The sequence below is a fragment of the Mirounga angustirostris genome, unplaced genomic scaffold, assembly GCF_029215605.1.
Source record: "Mirounga angustirostris isolate CCGP_5_RB_7025 unplaced genomic scaffold, mMirAng1.0.hap1 SCAF_16, whole genome shotgun sequence".
Classification (NCBI taxonomy): domain Eukaryota; kingdom Metazoa; phylum Chordata; class Mammalia; order Carnivora; family Phocidae; genus Mirounga; species Mirounga angustirostris.
The window spans coordinates 992,870-1,010,168 of record NW_026991724.1 but is presented as its reverse complement, the minus strand read 5'-3'; the positions used below and the strand labels follow the sequence as shown (position 1 = coordinate 1,010,168).

General features: G+C 63.5%; 2 protein-coding genes across 2 annotated transcripts; one reads left to right on the top strand and one right to left on the bottom strand.

Annotated features, from left to right (window-relative positions):
- The first annotated feature begins 9,356 nt into the window (after positions 1-9,356).
- Positions 9,357-14,454, top strand: CDT1 (chromatin licensing and DNA replication factor 1). Its single transcript, XM_064580966.1, has 10 exons — positions 9,357-9,933; positions 10,387-10,641; positions 10,719-10,873; positions 11,460-11,657; positions 11,754-11,899; positions 12,054-12,154; positions 12,590-12,778; positions 12,982-13,122; positions 13,195-13,396; positions 13,850-14,454. Exons 1-10 carry the CDS (start codon positions 9,592-9,594, stop codon positions 14,011-14,013), a joined length of 1,893 nt encoding a protein of 630 aa, XP_064437036.1. The 5' UTR covers positions 9,357-9,591; the 3' UTR covers positions 14,014-14,454.
- Positions 14,455-14,617: 163 nt separating this feature from the next.
- On the bottom strand, positions 14,618-17,001 carry APRT (adenine phosphoribosyltransferase). Its single transcript, XM_045890576.3, has 5 exons — positions 16,843-17,001; positions 16,612-16,718; positions 15,521-15,654; positions 15,220-15,298; positions 14,618-15,037 (listed from the first exon to the last, which is right to left on the bottom strand). The coding sequence occupies exons 1-5, from the start codon at positions 16,920-16,922 to the stop codon at positions 14,895-14,897; spliced, it is 543 nt and encodes a 180-aa protein (XP_045746532.1). The 5' UTR covers positions 16,923-17,001; the 3' UTR covers positions 14,618-14,894.
- Between the last annotated feature and the right edge of the window lie 298 nt (positions 17,002-17,299).

Below are 17,299 nucleotides of genomic sequence, written 5' to 3'. Positions count from 1 at the left end.
GCTCAGGTCAGGATCTCAGGACCCCGGGGTCCTGGGATCGAGTCCCACGTCGGGCTTCCTGTTCAGTGGGGGGTCTGCTTGTTCTCTCTCTCTCACTGAAATAAATAAATAAAATCTAAAAAAGAAAGAAAGAGAGAGAGAAAGTAAGGGGAGCAAACAGGTCAAACGTGGAGAGATCCCTCGTCCGGCGAGTGAGGAGCCGCCACCTGGCCGTCCTCATTGCGGCCCCGCCAGAGCCCGAGATGCACCGCGAACAGACGTTTAGGATGAGAGGGACAGGCCATCACCCCATCTCGCAATTAGGATCTGGGCCAGGGATCAATAGTGCACCAGCAATTTTAAAGAAAGCCACCAAGACCAGAGGGTTTGTAACACATGAACAAACTGAGCCCAGAGAAGGGCAGCGCCCGACTCCGCGGCTGACCTCCCATCCTGGGCGGGTCCCGGGGAGGCCCTCACAGCAGGGAGGCCGGGCTGCTGCGAGGACTCAGGGCCTCTCTGGGCAGGGGCTTCATTTCTTCCAGGGATGCGCTCCGTCTCACCGAGCTAGGTGTGAAGGCGGAGAGGACGCCTGTTTCTCCACAGCCCACAGGCCAGCCGGCTTCTACATGCTCCGCCTTACTCCCTCATGGTGGGAAATTCTGACACCTTACTGCCCCCAGCGACACCAGGAAGGAAGCCAGGGGCGGCAAACCCAGGGGGTCTGGGCAGGGGAGGCTCAGCAGTGCGCTTCCCAATCTGGGCTGAGCTGGGCCCCGTGGGGGCGGGCAGAGCAGCGGGAGGTCCTGGCCCTGGCAAAGCAGGCTCTCTGGCCCTCCCTGGGCGCTCACGGGCACCTCCAGCCCCGCTGACTCAGGCACCCTCACATGTGGCCCGTGCTCTCCCGGGAGCCTGGTGGGAGCAGGAGTGCCCGGCCCGTGTGCAGACTTGGCTGCCCCCTACACTTGGCCCTTTCCCTGCCTGCACTTCTGGGGTCAGGACAGCTGGAGCAGCTCAAGAGTGCTGGGCCACCCCGAGCCTTCCCCCTTTGCAGGAAACTTCCTGAAGTAGGCTTAACTGAGGAAGCCCCCGCCCCCTCCGGCCTGGGCGCTTCCCAGCTTTCTGCCGGTCCCGTGCCAGCCCTTCAGTTACTACTGGTTTTCTTTACTGTCACTGGACCGGTACTGACAAAAGCCCCTCACTGTGGTCCCACGGATGGAGGTCACCCACCAGCTCGCTCAGGTGCAGGGAAGGGGGGAAGGCACCCCCTTGCCTGCAGCAAGCGGACAGTGGGCAGCAGGGCCCCGGCCCTTGAGGGCAGAGCCCAGCCACGGAAGAGCAAGCAGCCGGGAGCCAAGGAAGGAGACGGGAGGTCCTGAGCCTTCAGGCCCAGGAGGCAGGCGCGGGGAGCCTGACCACGTCACTGTCCTCCTCAGGATCCGGGGTCCCCCGCAGGGTTTCTGGGCACCCTGTCCCAGTGCTGGGGCCACCGGCCACATTGCTTCACTGCCTGTGCAAAACATGCAGGGCTGCGTGGGTCCCCCCAAAGCCTTGCTCTCTGCCATACCTCTGCTGGGAAGGCCCTCTCCCCACCTGGCAAACTTACCCCCATCTTCTGGGCCACCCCAGCAGGCCCGACAGCCCGGGTGCTTACCATGCTCTGCTCCAGCAGCTGACCCCCTGCGACAGAGCTCCCCAGGGCTCTGCCTCAGGTAACTCCGCACCCCTGAAGTGGGCACGTCACCTGCAAGAGACCACGGAAACACACAGGCCCCCAACCCCGATGGGGCCCAGAGCTCTGTGATCCCTGACCAGGTCCGGAAGAGGAGTGTAGCTGACCCATGAGAGCTGGTGGATGCACTCTTCTCCTTTCTCCCCTGCACAGTCCTCAGATGTGATCTCCTTGGCTTTTTGAGGGATGGTCCTGTGTGGCTGAGCCACCAGCTTTGAGCAGAGATGGGTCTTCCACGGGTGCCCTCCAGCCCACCTGCTGTCCCGTTCTCACAGGCTCCCTGCAGGGCCCACCACCCAAAGTCCTGCGCGAGGCTTTGCCTTGGGCCCTGCTGTCAATCCGGGTGGAGAGAGGCCCCGGCCAAGAACATGTGTGATACCCAATAGCCTTTGATCTGACAATAGCAGAGACCACGCCCCTGGCCCCACACCCACCTTCCAGAGACTTCGGGGTGGGGCTGTGTGGTCAGGGCTTGCCTGGCGGACAGCACTCCATCAAGGTCCAGGCAAAAAGCCTCCATGGGCCCCGGGACCTGCCCTTTCCCTCTCCTGTCCTGAGCCCCCGCCTCCTCACCACGGGCCAGAGCCACTCAAGGCCCCATGTGGTCACTTGGCGGCCCTGCTGGGCTGCACTCAGCCCTTCCTCCTTGCCCACGTCTGTCCTCTCTCAGCAGTGGGGCTTCCACAGCCCCCTGCCCCTCACCTGTCCTCCACAGCAACCGACGGGTCTACTCTTCACACAGATCTGTCCGCCGCTTCTCTCCCCGCCAGCCCCAGGAGGAAGTGCAAACTCCTCTGCGGTCTTATGAGCCCTTGGTGGTCTGCTGACCATTCCTGCCCAGCCACACAGGTATGCGGTCCCTCCCATCCACGCCCAAAGCCTGGGGTCGGGCCTTCCCTGTCCTGTTCTTGGGTACGTCGCACTCTGCCGCTGTTCCTCATGACTGCTCAGTTCTGGCTCCTTGAGCGCTCCGGCACGCAAGCATGCTACACGCGTGGGCCACAGATCCTGGCGACGCCATGTCACCCATACGTGCAGCCGCGTGCCCAAGGCCACACACACAGGTTGATGAATGAGCCGGCATCTGACCTGATCTTCAGCCCACCCCTTCTACACTAAAGTCAGATGATGTGGGGCTCGAACTCACAACCTTGAGATGATGAGTCTCATGCTCCACTGACGAGCCAGCCAGGCGCCCCCAAAGTCATAGGCTTCTGCCCAAGTGTCGGCCTCAGCCTCTCTCTGGCTCCCACCCCTCAGGCTTCCGCCCGGATGGAACCTGGCCTCACCACTCCTGAGTGTAGGCTTCCAGGGCTTAAGACCAAAGTGCTCTGTGAGGCCAAAATGACCTTGCGTGCCCTCTCCTGTCAGCACCCCCCCCCCTCACTGCCAGGCTGCAGGAACCCTGGCTTTCCAGAGCTGCTCCTTGCTGGCTCTGGGAAAACTCAGGTCGCCGTGGAAACGTCATTCCACAGTCCACCTCTGCCGGGTAAGGCTGGCCCAGGGGAAGCTGACTTCACAGCACCTGTTTACAGACCTGTTTAAGGTGTGTTATGTTAGACCCTGCCCCATATTTTACCAGCAAAAGATGGATTAGGGAATAAAGAATTGCAGTGTGGGACAAATGAACGGCAGCAAAACCATAGGCGAGTGTGAGGAACAAAGGAGAGGCGTGCTTTTTTAAGGAGGGAAGGAGTAGGTGGTTGGGAGTGCTGTTATGAACTAGAAGTCCAGTGGGGTGAACCGGGACCGGAAGTGTGGTGGCTTCCCATCGGTGGAGGGAGCCGTTGTGTGTGGGGGCGGGGAGGTCATGAGACCAGCTCCCTTCCTCAGACTGTAGTAGTAGAGTGGTATCCACGGGCAAGGTTAAGTCCGTGGAAGGCCGAGTCCCTCTTCCTGCTGGGTCTGCAATGGACAGGCGGTGGCAGGGCGGGAGAGCTCCCCCTGCCGACCCGCCGGCTCCCTTTTAATGGGGTTTCCCTTGACTAAATTTCACTTACCCCAGTGGGCACTGCCATGGTCCCCTGGCCCCTGCACAGTGCCCAGCACCCAGTGGGAGTGCAGTGGATGCTGTCGAATGGGCCTTCCTCACTGCAGAGTGGGCTCCTGAGTTCGGGAGGAGCCTTCGGCTCCGCAGGGCTGTGAACCCCCCGAGCGCAGGGCTGTGAGACCCCCGAAGCGCTCCGCAGGGCTGTGCACCCCCAGCTCCGCAGGGCTGAGCACCCCCAGCTCAGGGCTGTGAGTTCCCCGAAGCGCAGGGCTGTGAGCCCCTCCCCACCGAGCGCAGGGCTGTGAGCCCCTCCCCACCGAGCGCAGGGCTGTGAGCCCCCTGCGCGCAGGACTGAGCCCCCGACCCCAAGGGCAGCGCTGGGCCCCCAAAGCGCAGAGCACATGCCTTCCACTCCGCAGGACTGTGAGCCCCCCCAGCGCAGGGCACAGCTAAGCTAACCCACCTGGATCGGGAGTGGCTTGTGGCAGGGCCCCCAAAGTCCTTAGGTGAGGGACATTTACGAACCTCCCGAGGGTAGTCCAGGGCCACGGCGGAGGGGGGTGCGGCGGCGAGCGGGGCCCGGAGCAAGGTCCTGGGTTCAGGCCTGACTGTTCCGCAGGTTCTTCGTGCGGTTCCAGGCATTCTCCCGTGAGCTCTTATCGTCACGGGGGCCGCCTTTCTACGGAGGACAGGGCAGCAGGGGTCAGGACAGGAGGCGCGGAGCCTGCAGGACCTCGGGCTGAGGTGACCCAGGTGACCCCGGCGACCCTCACAAGCTGGCGCCGCAGCGGGGCCCGCCCCCTCGGTCTGCGGAGACGGAACTCGCGACCCAGCCTCAGCTCCGGCCACGCCCACCATTGAGCCACGCCCCCACCGATGGTACCTCCCCTGCCACTCCCGGCCACGCCCAGCCCCGGCGCCCCGAACCTAGCCCCGGGAGCCACGCCCCACCGGTCCACGTCGACTCGACCTGGCCCCGCCCCATCCTTCCGGCCACGCCCCACGCAGACACCGCCCCTTCTGGAGTTACGCCCCGCCCCGTCGCGTGATTGACAGCGCAGGGCTGCGCCCGAGGCCTAGTCTCGCGGGTGGGCGTTCTCCCGCGGGCCGGGGCCGGAGGCCCGGGGTGTTCCGTTGCGTCTCGACGCGCGCCCTCTCTGCCCTGTGCCCGGCCGCCCCGTCGTGGGGACTCCCGCCCTGCAGCCTCCAGCCCGCTGGGACCTGGCTTTTCCCCTGCACTTGCAGGAAATGTTGTCTCCTCAGAACAACTTGGGCACATGAGCCCGTTTCCAGCTGCGAATTTAATGAAATCTGAGCAAAGATCAAGTATTTCTGTGAAAATTGAGCGTGCTCCAAGTTGAGAGGTGCTGTAAGGTGTGGAGGGCGCACTGCACTTAAGTACTAACTAGGACTTAGTGATGGTTGTGATTGGACGGTGGTGAACCATGTGACATAGCTCATTAATAAAGTTTATATCGGCTACTTGTTCAAATGGTAACATTTGGGATATGATGGGTAAAGTAAAAATATACTTTAAAACGACTGTCACCTGGTTCTTTTTACTTTCTTAACGTAGCTACGAGAAAAAGTAGTTACACCTGTGCCCCCACCACGTTTCTTTTTTTTTTTTAAGATTTTATTTATTTGAGAGAGAGAATGAGAGAGAGCAAGCACATGAGAGGGAGGAGGGTCAGAGGGAGAAGCAGACCCCCCGCTGAGCAGGGAGCCCGATGCGGGACTCGATCCCGGGACTCCAGGATCATGACCTGAGCCGAAGGCAGTCGCTCAACCAACTGAGCCACCCAGGCGCCCCCCCCCCCCCGCCACGTTTCTGTTGGGGCTGCGGCTCTGGACGCTCACACGTGGACCAAGACACAGTGTGCCCTATTCCCACCCTGACATTCTCTGCAACCAGGTGTGCTGTTGATGTGGTCACCGTCCTATCGGAACTTGAAGCTACGTTCGCTTTCCCAGGTCTCTGCTGAGAGCGCGTTCCGTGAGGTCCCCTTGATAAGTACGATTGTGAGGCTTGGGGAGGAGAGGAAGCCTCCCAGGTCACTCAGCCTGTGGGCAGCAGCAGCTTCTTCACCCTCCCATTTGTCCCATCACATCTGGTGGACAAAGAGCCAAGTTGCAGGCTTCTTCACTGAAGGTCAAGCTGCCTCCAGGTTTGGCTATGGACATCGCATCGTAAGCCAAGACCATGAACATCGCCCCCGTGGCAGCAGGTGACAGGCTCTATCAGGGCTCAGGGGATCCCTGAAGCCTGAATTCCATCCTCTCCTGCTACTGTCTGGTCTCTTAGGGAAGGAGTCACCGACTGAGAGGTGGAGGTGGGCGAGCAGAGCAGGCTCCTTGGTGCACCAGTTTTATGCCTTACAAGTCGTGGCTTCTTCACCCACAAATGGGGTATGGCTCGTAGGTCCGCTCTGAGGGTGAGACAGGTCAGGCCTCCCGGTTGTGGGGAACGGGGCCCGCACAAAGCACACCTCAACAGAGCCCAGCTGTTATTGTTTCGTAGCGCTGCTTTGCAAATTGCCAGGCACTGCACACCCCTGGGAAGTGGCTGTTCCGAGCCAACAGCAGCAGCATGGAGCAGTCGAGGTGCAGTCATTCGGGCTGTGCTCATGTTCGAAGGCAGAGCAGGAGGTGGGATGGGTTCTAGGGAAGTTACAGCTGGGCAGACGCGGCTGTAACTCAAACTCAGAACATACTGCAACTCTAGCCATTTTTTGGAGTGTGGTTAAAACGATGGTGATGGGGCGCCTGGGTGGCTCAGTCGGTTAAGCGACTGCCTTCGGCTCAGGTCATGATCCTGGAGTCCCGGGATCGAGTCCCGCGTCGGGCTCCCTGCTCAGCAGGGAGCCTGCTTCTCCCTCTGACCCTCCCCCCTCTCATGCTCTCTGTCTCTCATTCTCTCTCTCAAATAAATAAATAAAATCTTAAAAAAAAAAATAAAATAAATAAAATAAATAAAATAAATCTTTAAAAAAAAACAAAAAAAAACAAAAAACGATGGTGATGGTGGTGGTGATGGTCTGGTTCTATTCCCTACTGTGTCCTCTATCAGATATTCCCGAGGCCCTTCCTTCTTGCCCTTCAGTGTCATCCTCTCCAAGAGGCCTCCCTGAACCCTCAGATCTAAAGTGGCCCCCCCAGTCACTCCATCTCATGACCAGGTTTTATATTCTTTATTTAAAATGATTTAAAAAAAAAATTTTTTTTTAAGATTTTATTTATTTGAGAGAGAGTGAGCGAGCGAGCGAGAGCGCACAAGCAGGGGAGCAGCACAGGCAGAGGGAGAAGCAGACTCCCTGCTGAGCAGGGAGCCCAATGCGGGGCTTGATCCCGGGACCCTGAGATCATGACCTGAGCTGCCTAACCGACTGAGCCACCCACACGCCCCTGAAATTTTTTTAATTAAACTAATTTCTGTCTCTCTCCACTAGAATGTGAGCTCCTTGAGGGCAGGGCCCTCCTGTCTTGTTCTCAACCTGATACAGAGTGGACCCTCAGTGGCCTGGCCTGTACTGGGCCTTTGGCCGCCAGGCTCCCAGTGGGCACTCAGTAAATACCGGGTGATCACATGAATGAAGGCATAGTCCCCAGTCTCCCAGTTTCTTCAGGGTACACATCCAGAAACAAGGGTTCTAGCCCCTTTGTGATCTGCTGATCTCTCTCTCTCTCCTGAAGACATTCTAGCCTTAACATTTCATACCTATAAGCCAACATGACACTTCAGGGGAGCATGGGCAAACAGAGCAGAGAGGGGCATTCACTTACCTTATTCTAGACTCTATACTTTTATTAATGCAGCCGCATATGGATCAACCTTTTGACCAGGCTTTCATCCAGCCTCCTTGGGTTGGAAGAAATAGAAACTCACTCAGAGGCACTTTAGGCAAAAGACGCAGAGGTATGGGAGAGGCTAGAGGCTGCTCCATAAAAACCCGGGCCATCTTGAAAGCTGTGGGTCTCCCATGACAGCAAACTAGAACCACTGCAAACCATCTGGGTCAGCTGCTGGGTCTGGCTGGGTGTCCCTGGGTGACACGGTCCCTTGCTCACTATCTCTCTCTCCATACACATGGAGGACGGTGGCTGTCCTACTCCATCTCACTTCCCACAGCCAGAGGTGACAGAAGGGTGGTTCCAATGCCAGTCTTGGGTCCAAGGAGAGGATCTGATTGGTTCAGCTGTGGGCCTGCCATCCAATCAGTGGTGACTGGAAGGTGGGGGTCACAACTTCCAGAGGTGGCTGCTGAACCCCATCACTGTAAGTGGGCAGACAATTTTCTAAGCAGCAGCTGCTCCACAGGCTTAAGTCATCCCAAACAGGCCGAGTCACCAGGAGTGACATTAAAAGTTCACAGTGGCATGGCCAGACACACTGCAACGGGACGGACATTGGCACTGGAGCTGGTCCCCAGGCTCCTGCTGTATGGCATGCCCCCCTCCCGATGGCTGGTTGTGAGGAGCGAATGAAGACAGCACTGTTACGTCCCCAGACTTGCCTCATCCCACATGGGACCGACACATTTTGGATTCATGTTCTGGATCCTACAAGACCCCTCAGCTATCCCCAGAGCCACTCAGGGCCTCCTAGGGCCTGCTTCCACCTCCAGACTAGTGCCCCCGGGGAGCTGGCCAGAACACAGCAATGTGTGCCTCTGTCCCTCCCAGAAGTCCTCCCCAGGTGGATGTGCCTGGGAGTGCATGCTCTTGTCACACAGCCATGTGGAGCCAGGCAGGCAGGGTGTCCTCTCCTGAGGGGCCCTGCCTCCCATCACCTCACTCAGCTCTCTTGGGGGGCATGAGCCTAGTCAGCACTCTGTGGTTCCAGGCTGGTGGGCGGGCAGGTGGCAAGACAAATGAAATGCTGGTAGAAACGTCTCAGCATTCCGGAAGCTCTGGGGAGGCCTCCTGCTCATCAGCTTATCTACAGAGAGCAAGGGCTGGGAGCCAGATACTGGAGTCACTTGTGGTTAGATCCAGCTGCCCGGACTCTCCAAAGCCAGGTGTTCCTTCACTTTCTAAATGTGAAAGAGAGCGCGCGCGGGAACCACAGCGTATCTGGGAGAGAAGACAGCTGCCTCCTTCGCGATAAGCAGCTACAGACGGAAAGATGTGCAAAGTCCCCCTGTCTCCGCTGGCCTTACGAAGAGGCTGTGCCTAGAACGTGTGCTGTCACTACAGTCCCAGGATCCTGCACATTTCGCTCTATAACGCACAGCAGGCTTACATTTGGAGAGGTCCGTTCCGACGCAGGGCAATGCTTGCCTCCGGCGCGGTGGCCCAGGGCACACACCGCCACAGACCGGTCACAGAGCCCAGGCTTAAGCACGCCGGCTGCCACCTTCCACCCCGCTCCCTGGGCAGCTGCTGTTCCCAAAGCACGGGCGTCGCTGTGCGCTCCCCTCCTCGCCCACGGCAACCGCCGCCTCCGGGCACTTTCCCCCACCGAGAGGCCCTCTACAGGGCGCTCCGGGCCTCCCGCGGGTCCCCGGCGGCAGCGGCCCCTCCGGGACCAACACCCCCTTCCCCGATCCTCCCGAACGCCGCTCTTCTTGCCCAACAGCCTCCCTGACGCAGAATTCGCACCCGCGGAGAGACGCCGGGGTCTGGCCGCCGACCCTGCCCAGGGACGCCGCCGAGGGCCAGCGTCACTCAACGGTGCCTGGTGTTAACCGCAGCAGGAAGCAGCGTGGCATCGCTCTCTTCTCCCGGACCGCACGGGCTCCGCGTCCGCCCCAGGCCCAGCTCACCCGCCACCTCGAGTCCGGCGCGACGAGCACCGCGCTGCGGCGCCTGCGCGCGCCTGCGCAGCCGCGAGAGCGTCCCCGCGCATGTGCCTGGACGCGTCCATTTCCCGGCCGCCCCGCCCCCGCCGATGGTTCCGTCCGGGGGGCGGGGCCAGGCGCGGCGGGAAAATCGGCGCGGAGCGCGGCACCGCTTCGGTCCTGCGCGGTACCAGGTCCCTGTTCGTGTCCCCGGTCCCGCCATGGCACAGCCCCGACTCACCGACTTCTTCGCGCGCCGCCGCCCCGGGCTCCGCGCCGCGCCGCCGCGGGTCAAGCCGGTCTGGCGCACCCCAAGCCCCGCCAAGCCCGCGCCCGGCGCCCCGGCCCGCACCCCGGGCGGCAGCCGCAAGCGTGCCCGCCCGCCCGCCGAGCCCGCGCGCGACCACCCTGCGCCGCCCGCGCGCCGGAGGCTGCGGCTGCCGGCCGACACGGTGACGGGGGAAACTGAGACCGGGGCGGGGGCGGGGGACGCGGACCGGGGGTCTGGCTGCAGACGGTGCAGCGAGCGGGGAACAGGCCCCGAGCCGCAGCAGGAAACGGTGCAGCAGGCCTGGGGCCCGGTCACCGCAGACGGCAGGGGGCAGGTGTGCTGTGGCCGCCGCGAGAACCGGGCACAGAGCTCCGCAGCGAGGGCGCCCAGGTGCTGGCGTGAGGAGGGCCAGGGCTCCGCGGGCTGGTAGACGTCTGGCCTGCCTGCGAGCCTGGGCGGGGGGCCAGGCCGGCGAAGAACAGGAAGCAGGCGATGGGCCCGCTCCTCTGGCTCGACTCCAGCAAAAACCTCCACTGGTGCCCCCAGCAGCGCGTGCTCTAGCTAGCTGAGGGAGGGAGGACTCCCTCCCACCGCAGTCTCGTCCACTCGTTCACTTTGGCGTTCTGCCCACCAGGTCTCGGATCCCGCTGACCCGGCTGACCCGACTGCCCCAGCTGCCCCCGCTGCTCCAGCTGCTCCCGCTGACCCGGCTGACCCGACTGCCCCAGCTGCCCCCGCTGACCTGGCTGACCCCACTGTCTCTGCTGCCCTCGCTGCCCCCGTTGATCCGGCTGCCCCTGCTGACCCGGCTGCCCCCGCTGTCCCCGGCTCCCCAGAGCAGGCCCCTCTCTCAGCAGGTCTGCAGCCCTGCCTGGCCGCTCGGGAGAAGGTGAGGTTGGACCCAGGGTGGGGGAGGTAGAGTGATGTGGGTGTGAATGGCCAGCTGAAGGCATCTTGTGTCCACAGGCTTCCTCAAAAGTCACTTTTTCTGAGCTCAAGTCGTGCCTACAGCGGGCACGGGAGCTAGGGGCCCGGGCCCAGGAGCTGAGGGCAAGTGCCCAGAGGAAGGATGCTGGGGAACCCAGCGTGCCCGAGGACCAGGGGCACCCAGCAGGGCCATGGTGAGTCCTGGGTGGGTGGTCAGGCACCGGAGGAAAGGCTAGGCTGGTGGGAGGACAGGACTGGGTAGAGGCCAGGGCTGCTCCTTCCATGGAAGCCGTGCAGGTGATGAGGCTCTCAGATCCCAGCCCTGCCACTGGCTAGCTCCGCACCCTGGCCTCCATCCGTGAGAGGTGCCACTTCTTGCCGCAGGGGGCCCTTGTGAGCTTCAGATGCTGTCAACAGCTCGCCGTTATTGGGTATTTGTCCCCTGTAGCCATGTCTGTCCTCCCCAGCCCCTGTGGTCATCGAGTGCCTCTTAGAGATGAGGGAACCAGGGTTGGGGGTGGCCAGGGACTTCCCTAGGTTGCCAGGCAGGACATGGCAGAGCTAGGTTTGGAGCTATGCCTTTCTGTCTGCACCTCCAGCCATGTGCATGATGGGGACACGGGGTGTGCGGGGGCCATGGGAACGGGGGTGTGGTGTGTCAGGGGAGTGGTTCTCAAGCCCCGACTCTGGGGTCTCCCTGGCCACATTGCCTGCCTGCTGTTGGTGCTGGAGGGGTGTGGGTCTGCTGCTTCCCCTGACGCCTGGATCCCTCCCTGGCAGTGGACAGAAGGCCCCTGCCTACCAGCGCTTCCATGCCCTGGCCCAGCCAGGGCCCCCGAGCCTCGTGCTTCCTTACAAGTACCAAGTGCTGGCGGAGATGTTCCGCAGCATGGACACCATCGTGGGCATGCTCTACAACCGCTCCGAGACCGTGACCTTTGCCAAAGTCAAGCAGGGCGTCCAGGACATGATGCGCAAGTGAGTGGCCCGCCACGAGTGGGGCCCTCCCCCTGCCTGCGGAGTCTGCCGTATGCCCTGCCGGCCGCTCTCTGACCCCAGCACCTTGTTCCGTAGGCGCTTTGAGGAGCGCAATGTTGGTCAGATCAGAACTGTGTACCCTGCTTCCTACCGCTTCCGCCAGGAGCGCAATGTCCCCACCTTCAAGGACGGCGTTAAGAGGTCTGATTACCAGCTTACCATCGAGCCGCTGCTGGACCAGGGTGAGTGTGCTGTGGCTGAGCTCACGTAGCCCTGAGCGTCCGGTTCCCTGCCAGGGCCACGGTTTTGAGCATGGGTGTTAGGCGTTGGGTCCCCGGCCTCCTACGATGCCCGGGGTCTCGGGGCTGGGGACTCAGGCCTGAGCTCTGCCCACAGAGGCCGGCAACACGGCGCCCCAGCTCACGGCCTCACGCCTCCTGCAGCGCCGGCAGGTCTTCAGCCAGAATCTGGTGGAGCGCGTCCGTGAGCACCACAGGGTGAGTGCGCGCCCCGGGATGGCCAGCTCCACCCCTGGAGGAAGCCTCTCCCCAGCCCGCCCTGTCCTCCGTCCCCTCCTCCTGTCAGGGCTCGCTCCTACCTGCAAGAACCAGGTCCTCTCTAGAGTTCTCTGAGCCCCTCCTATGGCTGCCTCCTGCAGGGTGGGTGCGGGCTGGGCGGGGGGCCCTGGGCCCGGTCCCCTAGCTGAGGGGGAGGAGCTCAGCATGGCAGCCTCAGGCCCTGGGAGGTGCATGACGGGCTCAGTGGGTGCTGGTGGCTGCTGTTTCTGGCTCTTGGCCCAGCCGAACACCTGGCGCTCAGGTGCAGGACCTTGCCCGAGGTCGCTCAGCTGGGACAGGAGCCCAGCAGCTTTGCCTGCCCCCACGCAGATGTGCCCAGGGTCACCCGGCACGTCCTGTGTCCTTTGCACACAGGCCTTCCTGGCCTCCCTGAACCCTCCCATGGTGGTGCCCGAGGACCAGCTCACACGCTGGCACCCACGCTTCAACGTGGACGAGGTGCCTGACATCGAGCCGGCCGAGCTGCCCCAGCCGCCCACCACGGAGAAGCTGGCCACAGCCCAGGAGGTGCTGGCCCGTGCCTGCAGCCTCCTGTCGCCCAGGGTGAGACTGTGTCCGGGATGACGGGGCAGGGCAGGCTGACCTCCACGTGGGTATCTGACAGGCTCCATCCTTGGCCAAGTGCCTCGCGGGTGGCGGGAGGTGCCCTCCCCTCGTGCCCGGATGCACAGGGTGCTTGGGCTGGACAGACGGCGACTCCTGGGCAGGGGGGCTGCTCCTCATTTCTCCCTTCTGACCTGCTGCAGATGGAAAAGGCCCTGAATGACCTGGCTTTGCGTACGGCTCAGCCCAGCAGCCCTGGGTCCCCCAGCCCTGCCCTGCTGGCCGCCCCACCGGCCGCCCCGCCTGCGGCCCTGAGGGGGTTGTCCCAGGACCTGCTGGAGAGGGTGAGTGTTGGGGGGCCCGGCAGGGGGGCCACGGGGCTGGCCTTGCCCTGACTGCCCCCTGGCCCCCTGCAGATCCGGTGCAAGGAGAAACGGAAGCAGCTGGCCCAGATGACGCGGCGGCCAGAGCAGGAGATGCGCCTGCAGAGGCTGGAGCGGCTGCCCGAGCTGGCCCGCGTGCTGCGCGGCGTCTTCGTGTCTGCGCGGAAGCCAGCGCTCACCATGGAGGTGACCTGCAGCAGGATGCTCGGCAGCTACCCTGCAGCCATGAGCCCCGGTGTGTGCTGCGCCCTCCCCGTGTCCCCGGCTCCCGGGTGAGGGTGGGCACCGTGGACCGGCTGCTCCCCACGTGTGGGGTCTGTGGTGTGTGCTGGGCAGGCACAGTGCCCTTGAGGTCACCTCTTGAGCCTCTGCTCACAACCCAGCCGGTCACCCTGCAGCCCCTCGGACGGCCCTGCGCCCCACGGGACCGGCAGCTCCCTCCTGGGGACCGGGACCAGGACCGGCGTGGGGCTCAGTGGGAGGGTCAGCTCCTTGGCAAGGCTGTCCCCCATCTTTCCACTGTTCACTCTGCTTCTTGGGGGCATGGACAGGCTTGGCGGGTGTGGGCGAGAGGGGGAGGGCTGGTCCTAAGGAAGGCCTGCTGACGGCCCAGACACCCACCCCATGGGGGCTTAGCGCCCACTCAGGTGTGCATGGGCCCCAGCCTCACACCCCTCTCCGTCTGCAGGGGAGATGGAGCAGCACGTGCGGCTCCTCTCCGAGCTGCTGCCCAACTGGCTCAGCCTCCACCACATCCGCACGGACACCTATGTCAAGCTGGACAAGGCTGCTGACCTGGCAGAGGTCATCACACGGCTGGCCCGCCTTGCCCGCGCGGAGGCGGTGCTGTGAGCGCCTCGCAGACATGGGCTTCCGGTCCCTGGCCCGGCCCGCTGTGTCTGTTTTACTCCCTTTAGGAACACCATGCACTTTTCCCCCTTCTGAACTCCCCACCAGGCTCTCTGGGCAGTAGGCCTCCCCTGGTGCGTCGTATCGTCATTAAACTGGTTTCTGTTGGGGACTTTGTCTTTGCTGTGTTTGGGGTGCAGGGAAGTGGGGCAGGAGGTTAGGCGGTTGGCAGAATGCCCCCCTGGACGTCGATGTGGGAATCCTGGATGGTCCAGTGGGCTTGGCGTCCCCGCTGGACCCTTGTAAGAGGGAGGCAGCCTGCAAGCCTGGAGAGTGGTAAGCCGCCGGCCCCGAGGCTCTAGAAGCTGGGAAAGCCAGGAGACGGTCTCCCTGGAGCCCCCAGAAGGAACCAGCCCCAGCAACACAGACCAGCACTTCCCGCATCTGGAAGCCGCCCCAGGCCACACCGGTCTCCTGTTTGCCCTCTGTGAGGACAGAACCACACGGTGCCATAGACAGGCCTGTGCAGCCTGCCATTGGGGGGGGTCCCTGCATGTCCCGGCCCCAAGGCCAGACCCCACCCTGGCACGTGGACCGAGAGCAGCCATTCTAGCAAATCAGTTTATTCACTTCTCGTGGTGTTTGTGAGTGCAACTGCAGGGGCCTGGGGCTGGGCCCCAGCCGGAGCCGCTGGCTCCAGGCCTTGGCACCCCCACAGCCCGCAGGAAGGACCCCAACGGTGGCCTAAGCACCAGAGAAAGACAACTGCACAAAACCCTTACAAAATTAAAAAAAAAAAAAAGTCCAGGCGGATGGCTGGTGCCCCCTGGCGGCCAGAGCCAGCCACCGGGCTGGACCTCCTCCCTGCCAGGATGGGGCCAGAGTCACTCGAACTGCAGGAGAGAGAAGAAGGGCACGGGCGTCAGCTTCTCCCTGCCCTTCAGCGACGTCAGCTCCACGAGGCTCACGCACTCCAGCACCTCGGCCTGCAGCTGGCCCAGCAGCTCACAGGCTGCCCGCATGGTTCCTGGGTGGGGGGAGGGGGTTGGTATGCTGACAAGGCTCCCAATGGCCGTGCAGGGTCCTGCTGCTCACGGGTAAACTGTAGAGTGCCGGGGCCCCAGTCCACTTCTCACTCCTGCGGTGAGGCACTTCCTTGCAGCCCTAGCAGCCCTCCTGCCAGGCCCTCTGCTGGGGGGAGACCCTCACCGCCAGTGGCCAGCAGATCGTCCACGACAACCACCTTCTGCCCCGGCTCCAGGGCGTCTCTCTGGATTTCCAGCTCAGCCTGCAGATGGGAAGCAGGCCCACGGTCTGCATGTGTCTGGAAATGGCCTGGGAGGTGACGCTGACAGGACGCCACACGGTCTGAGCCCCACTCTCAACCCACCCAGCGGTTTCCTGGCTGCGTGAGCTAGCCTGGTGTCTCAGGCTGAGCACCACCCACGGCAGGGCCACTGACCCCACAACTATCCCTCGGGGACCCAAGCGGTGCACGCAGCCCACTCACCTTGCCATATTCCAGGGTGTATGAGGCAGACACAGTGGGGCCAGGGAGCTTCCCTCGTTTTCGGATGAGCACGCAGCCCAAGCCAAGCTCCTGGGCCAGGGAGGGGCCGAACAGAAATCCTCTGGAGTCCAGGCCTGTTGGCGAGAGCTGGGGTGTCAAGGGGCAGCTGGGGGGCACCGCAGCACGAGCTCCCCGTGGGCCAGTGCTGGAAGAGGACACGGAGCCTCTGCAGTGACAGAAGGCCCCTAGCTCTGTCGGCTCCAGCTACAGGACCAACGACATCCGTCCTCTTGCACCCACCGGGCACAGGGAGTGCTGGGTGCTGATGGGAGCTGGGGAGCCGGGGCCAAGGGCCAGGTGTGTCTGGCACGGGCCTGTACGTGACTGCGTGGCCTCAGGGGAGTGACCGGACTTCTCCCCATCTCTAACGGGCTAGCAGTGACCATGGATCAGACTTGAACGCCTCTTGTCATCCTTAAAAGCAGCATCTGCCTGGAAAGGGGCAGCGCAGGCCCTCACCCCACCCAGGGGTGCAGTGGCAGCAGCTTCCGGAAGGAACCCCCTGGAGGACTCAGCCAAGTGGAAGGCTGTGGGCCCTCCCAGAGGCGGGGAGCCACGGGCGGGCCAGGAGAGGGGCTCGCACAGGGACAAGACCTTCCAGGGTGCGCGTGGGGAAAGGGCCCGGCCCGCGGCTCAGTACACATTGGAGAGGGAGAGACTGGTCAGACCCTCCCTGGGGAAATTCAGCCGCGGGGCCCCACGTGTCCGGAGCTGAGGGCCAGGAACTTGGTTGGGGGGGGACGCTGCCCTCCGCCGTACCCACCCTCAGGCTGCAACGTGGGGCGCAGCGGGTCCATCCCTACAACCCACCAAACACCCGTGCAGCGTTCGGCGTGTCCCCTGAGGGTCGCCCCCCGAGCCCCTCCCAAGCAACCGCGGGGCGTCCGTCCTGTGTTCGCTCTGCCCGGGGGAGAGGAGCGCACACGCCACCCTCACGGGGCCTGGCGCAGACCCGGCGACCCCGCCAACCGCACGGCCTCCCGGGGCGTCCCCCTGGGGTTCAGGCACCCGCCCCCGGCCCCTCCGCTTGCCCACGATGTAGTCGATCTTGCCGCCGTGGGTCTTCTTCAGGTGGTTCGCCAGGAGGCTGATGGAGGCGCGGAAGGAGTCGGGGTCCTTCAGGAGGGGCGAGATGTCCCTGGCACGCAAGAGCAGGCCGGGTGACCCCAGGGGTCGGGACCGGGCCCCGCGCCGCCGCCCTCCCGTGCCCCGCTCCGTCCGTCCGTCCGTCCGCGCGGACCACGTGGTCGGCCGGCCCGCACCTGAACAGCACCCCCGGGACAGGGAAGTCCGGGAAGCTGCGGATGCGCCGCGCCACCAGCTGCAGCTCAGGGTCCGCCATCTGGCAGCCGGCGCTTGTCGGCGAGCGGGGAGCGAAGCTCGGCGGCTGGGGGCGGGGCCGGCAGCTCTGCGCCTGCGCTCAGTGCCGGTGGGCGGGGCCGATCGTGGGGCGGGGCCGCCGCCACCGCCCGAAGGAACTACCGTATTTCATCGAATCTTAGGTGCCACCGTTGTTAAGGCGCGCTTGTTTTTCTGTACCCTGAACAAACGCGTCCCCGCCTAGGGCGGTTTGCGCGCGGCCGGGGGGCGAAATCGGCGTCTACGCAGGCCCGACCGGGCTCCCGGGGAAAGCCCGAGGGGCGGGGGCGCCGGGCCTGGAGGGGTGGGGCCGGCCCCGGGAGAGTCTGGGAGGAAGGAGGGCCAGGGCCACCCGAGAGC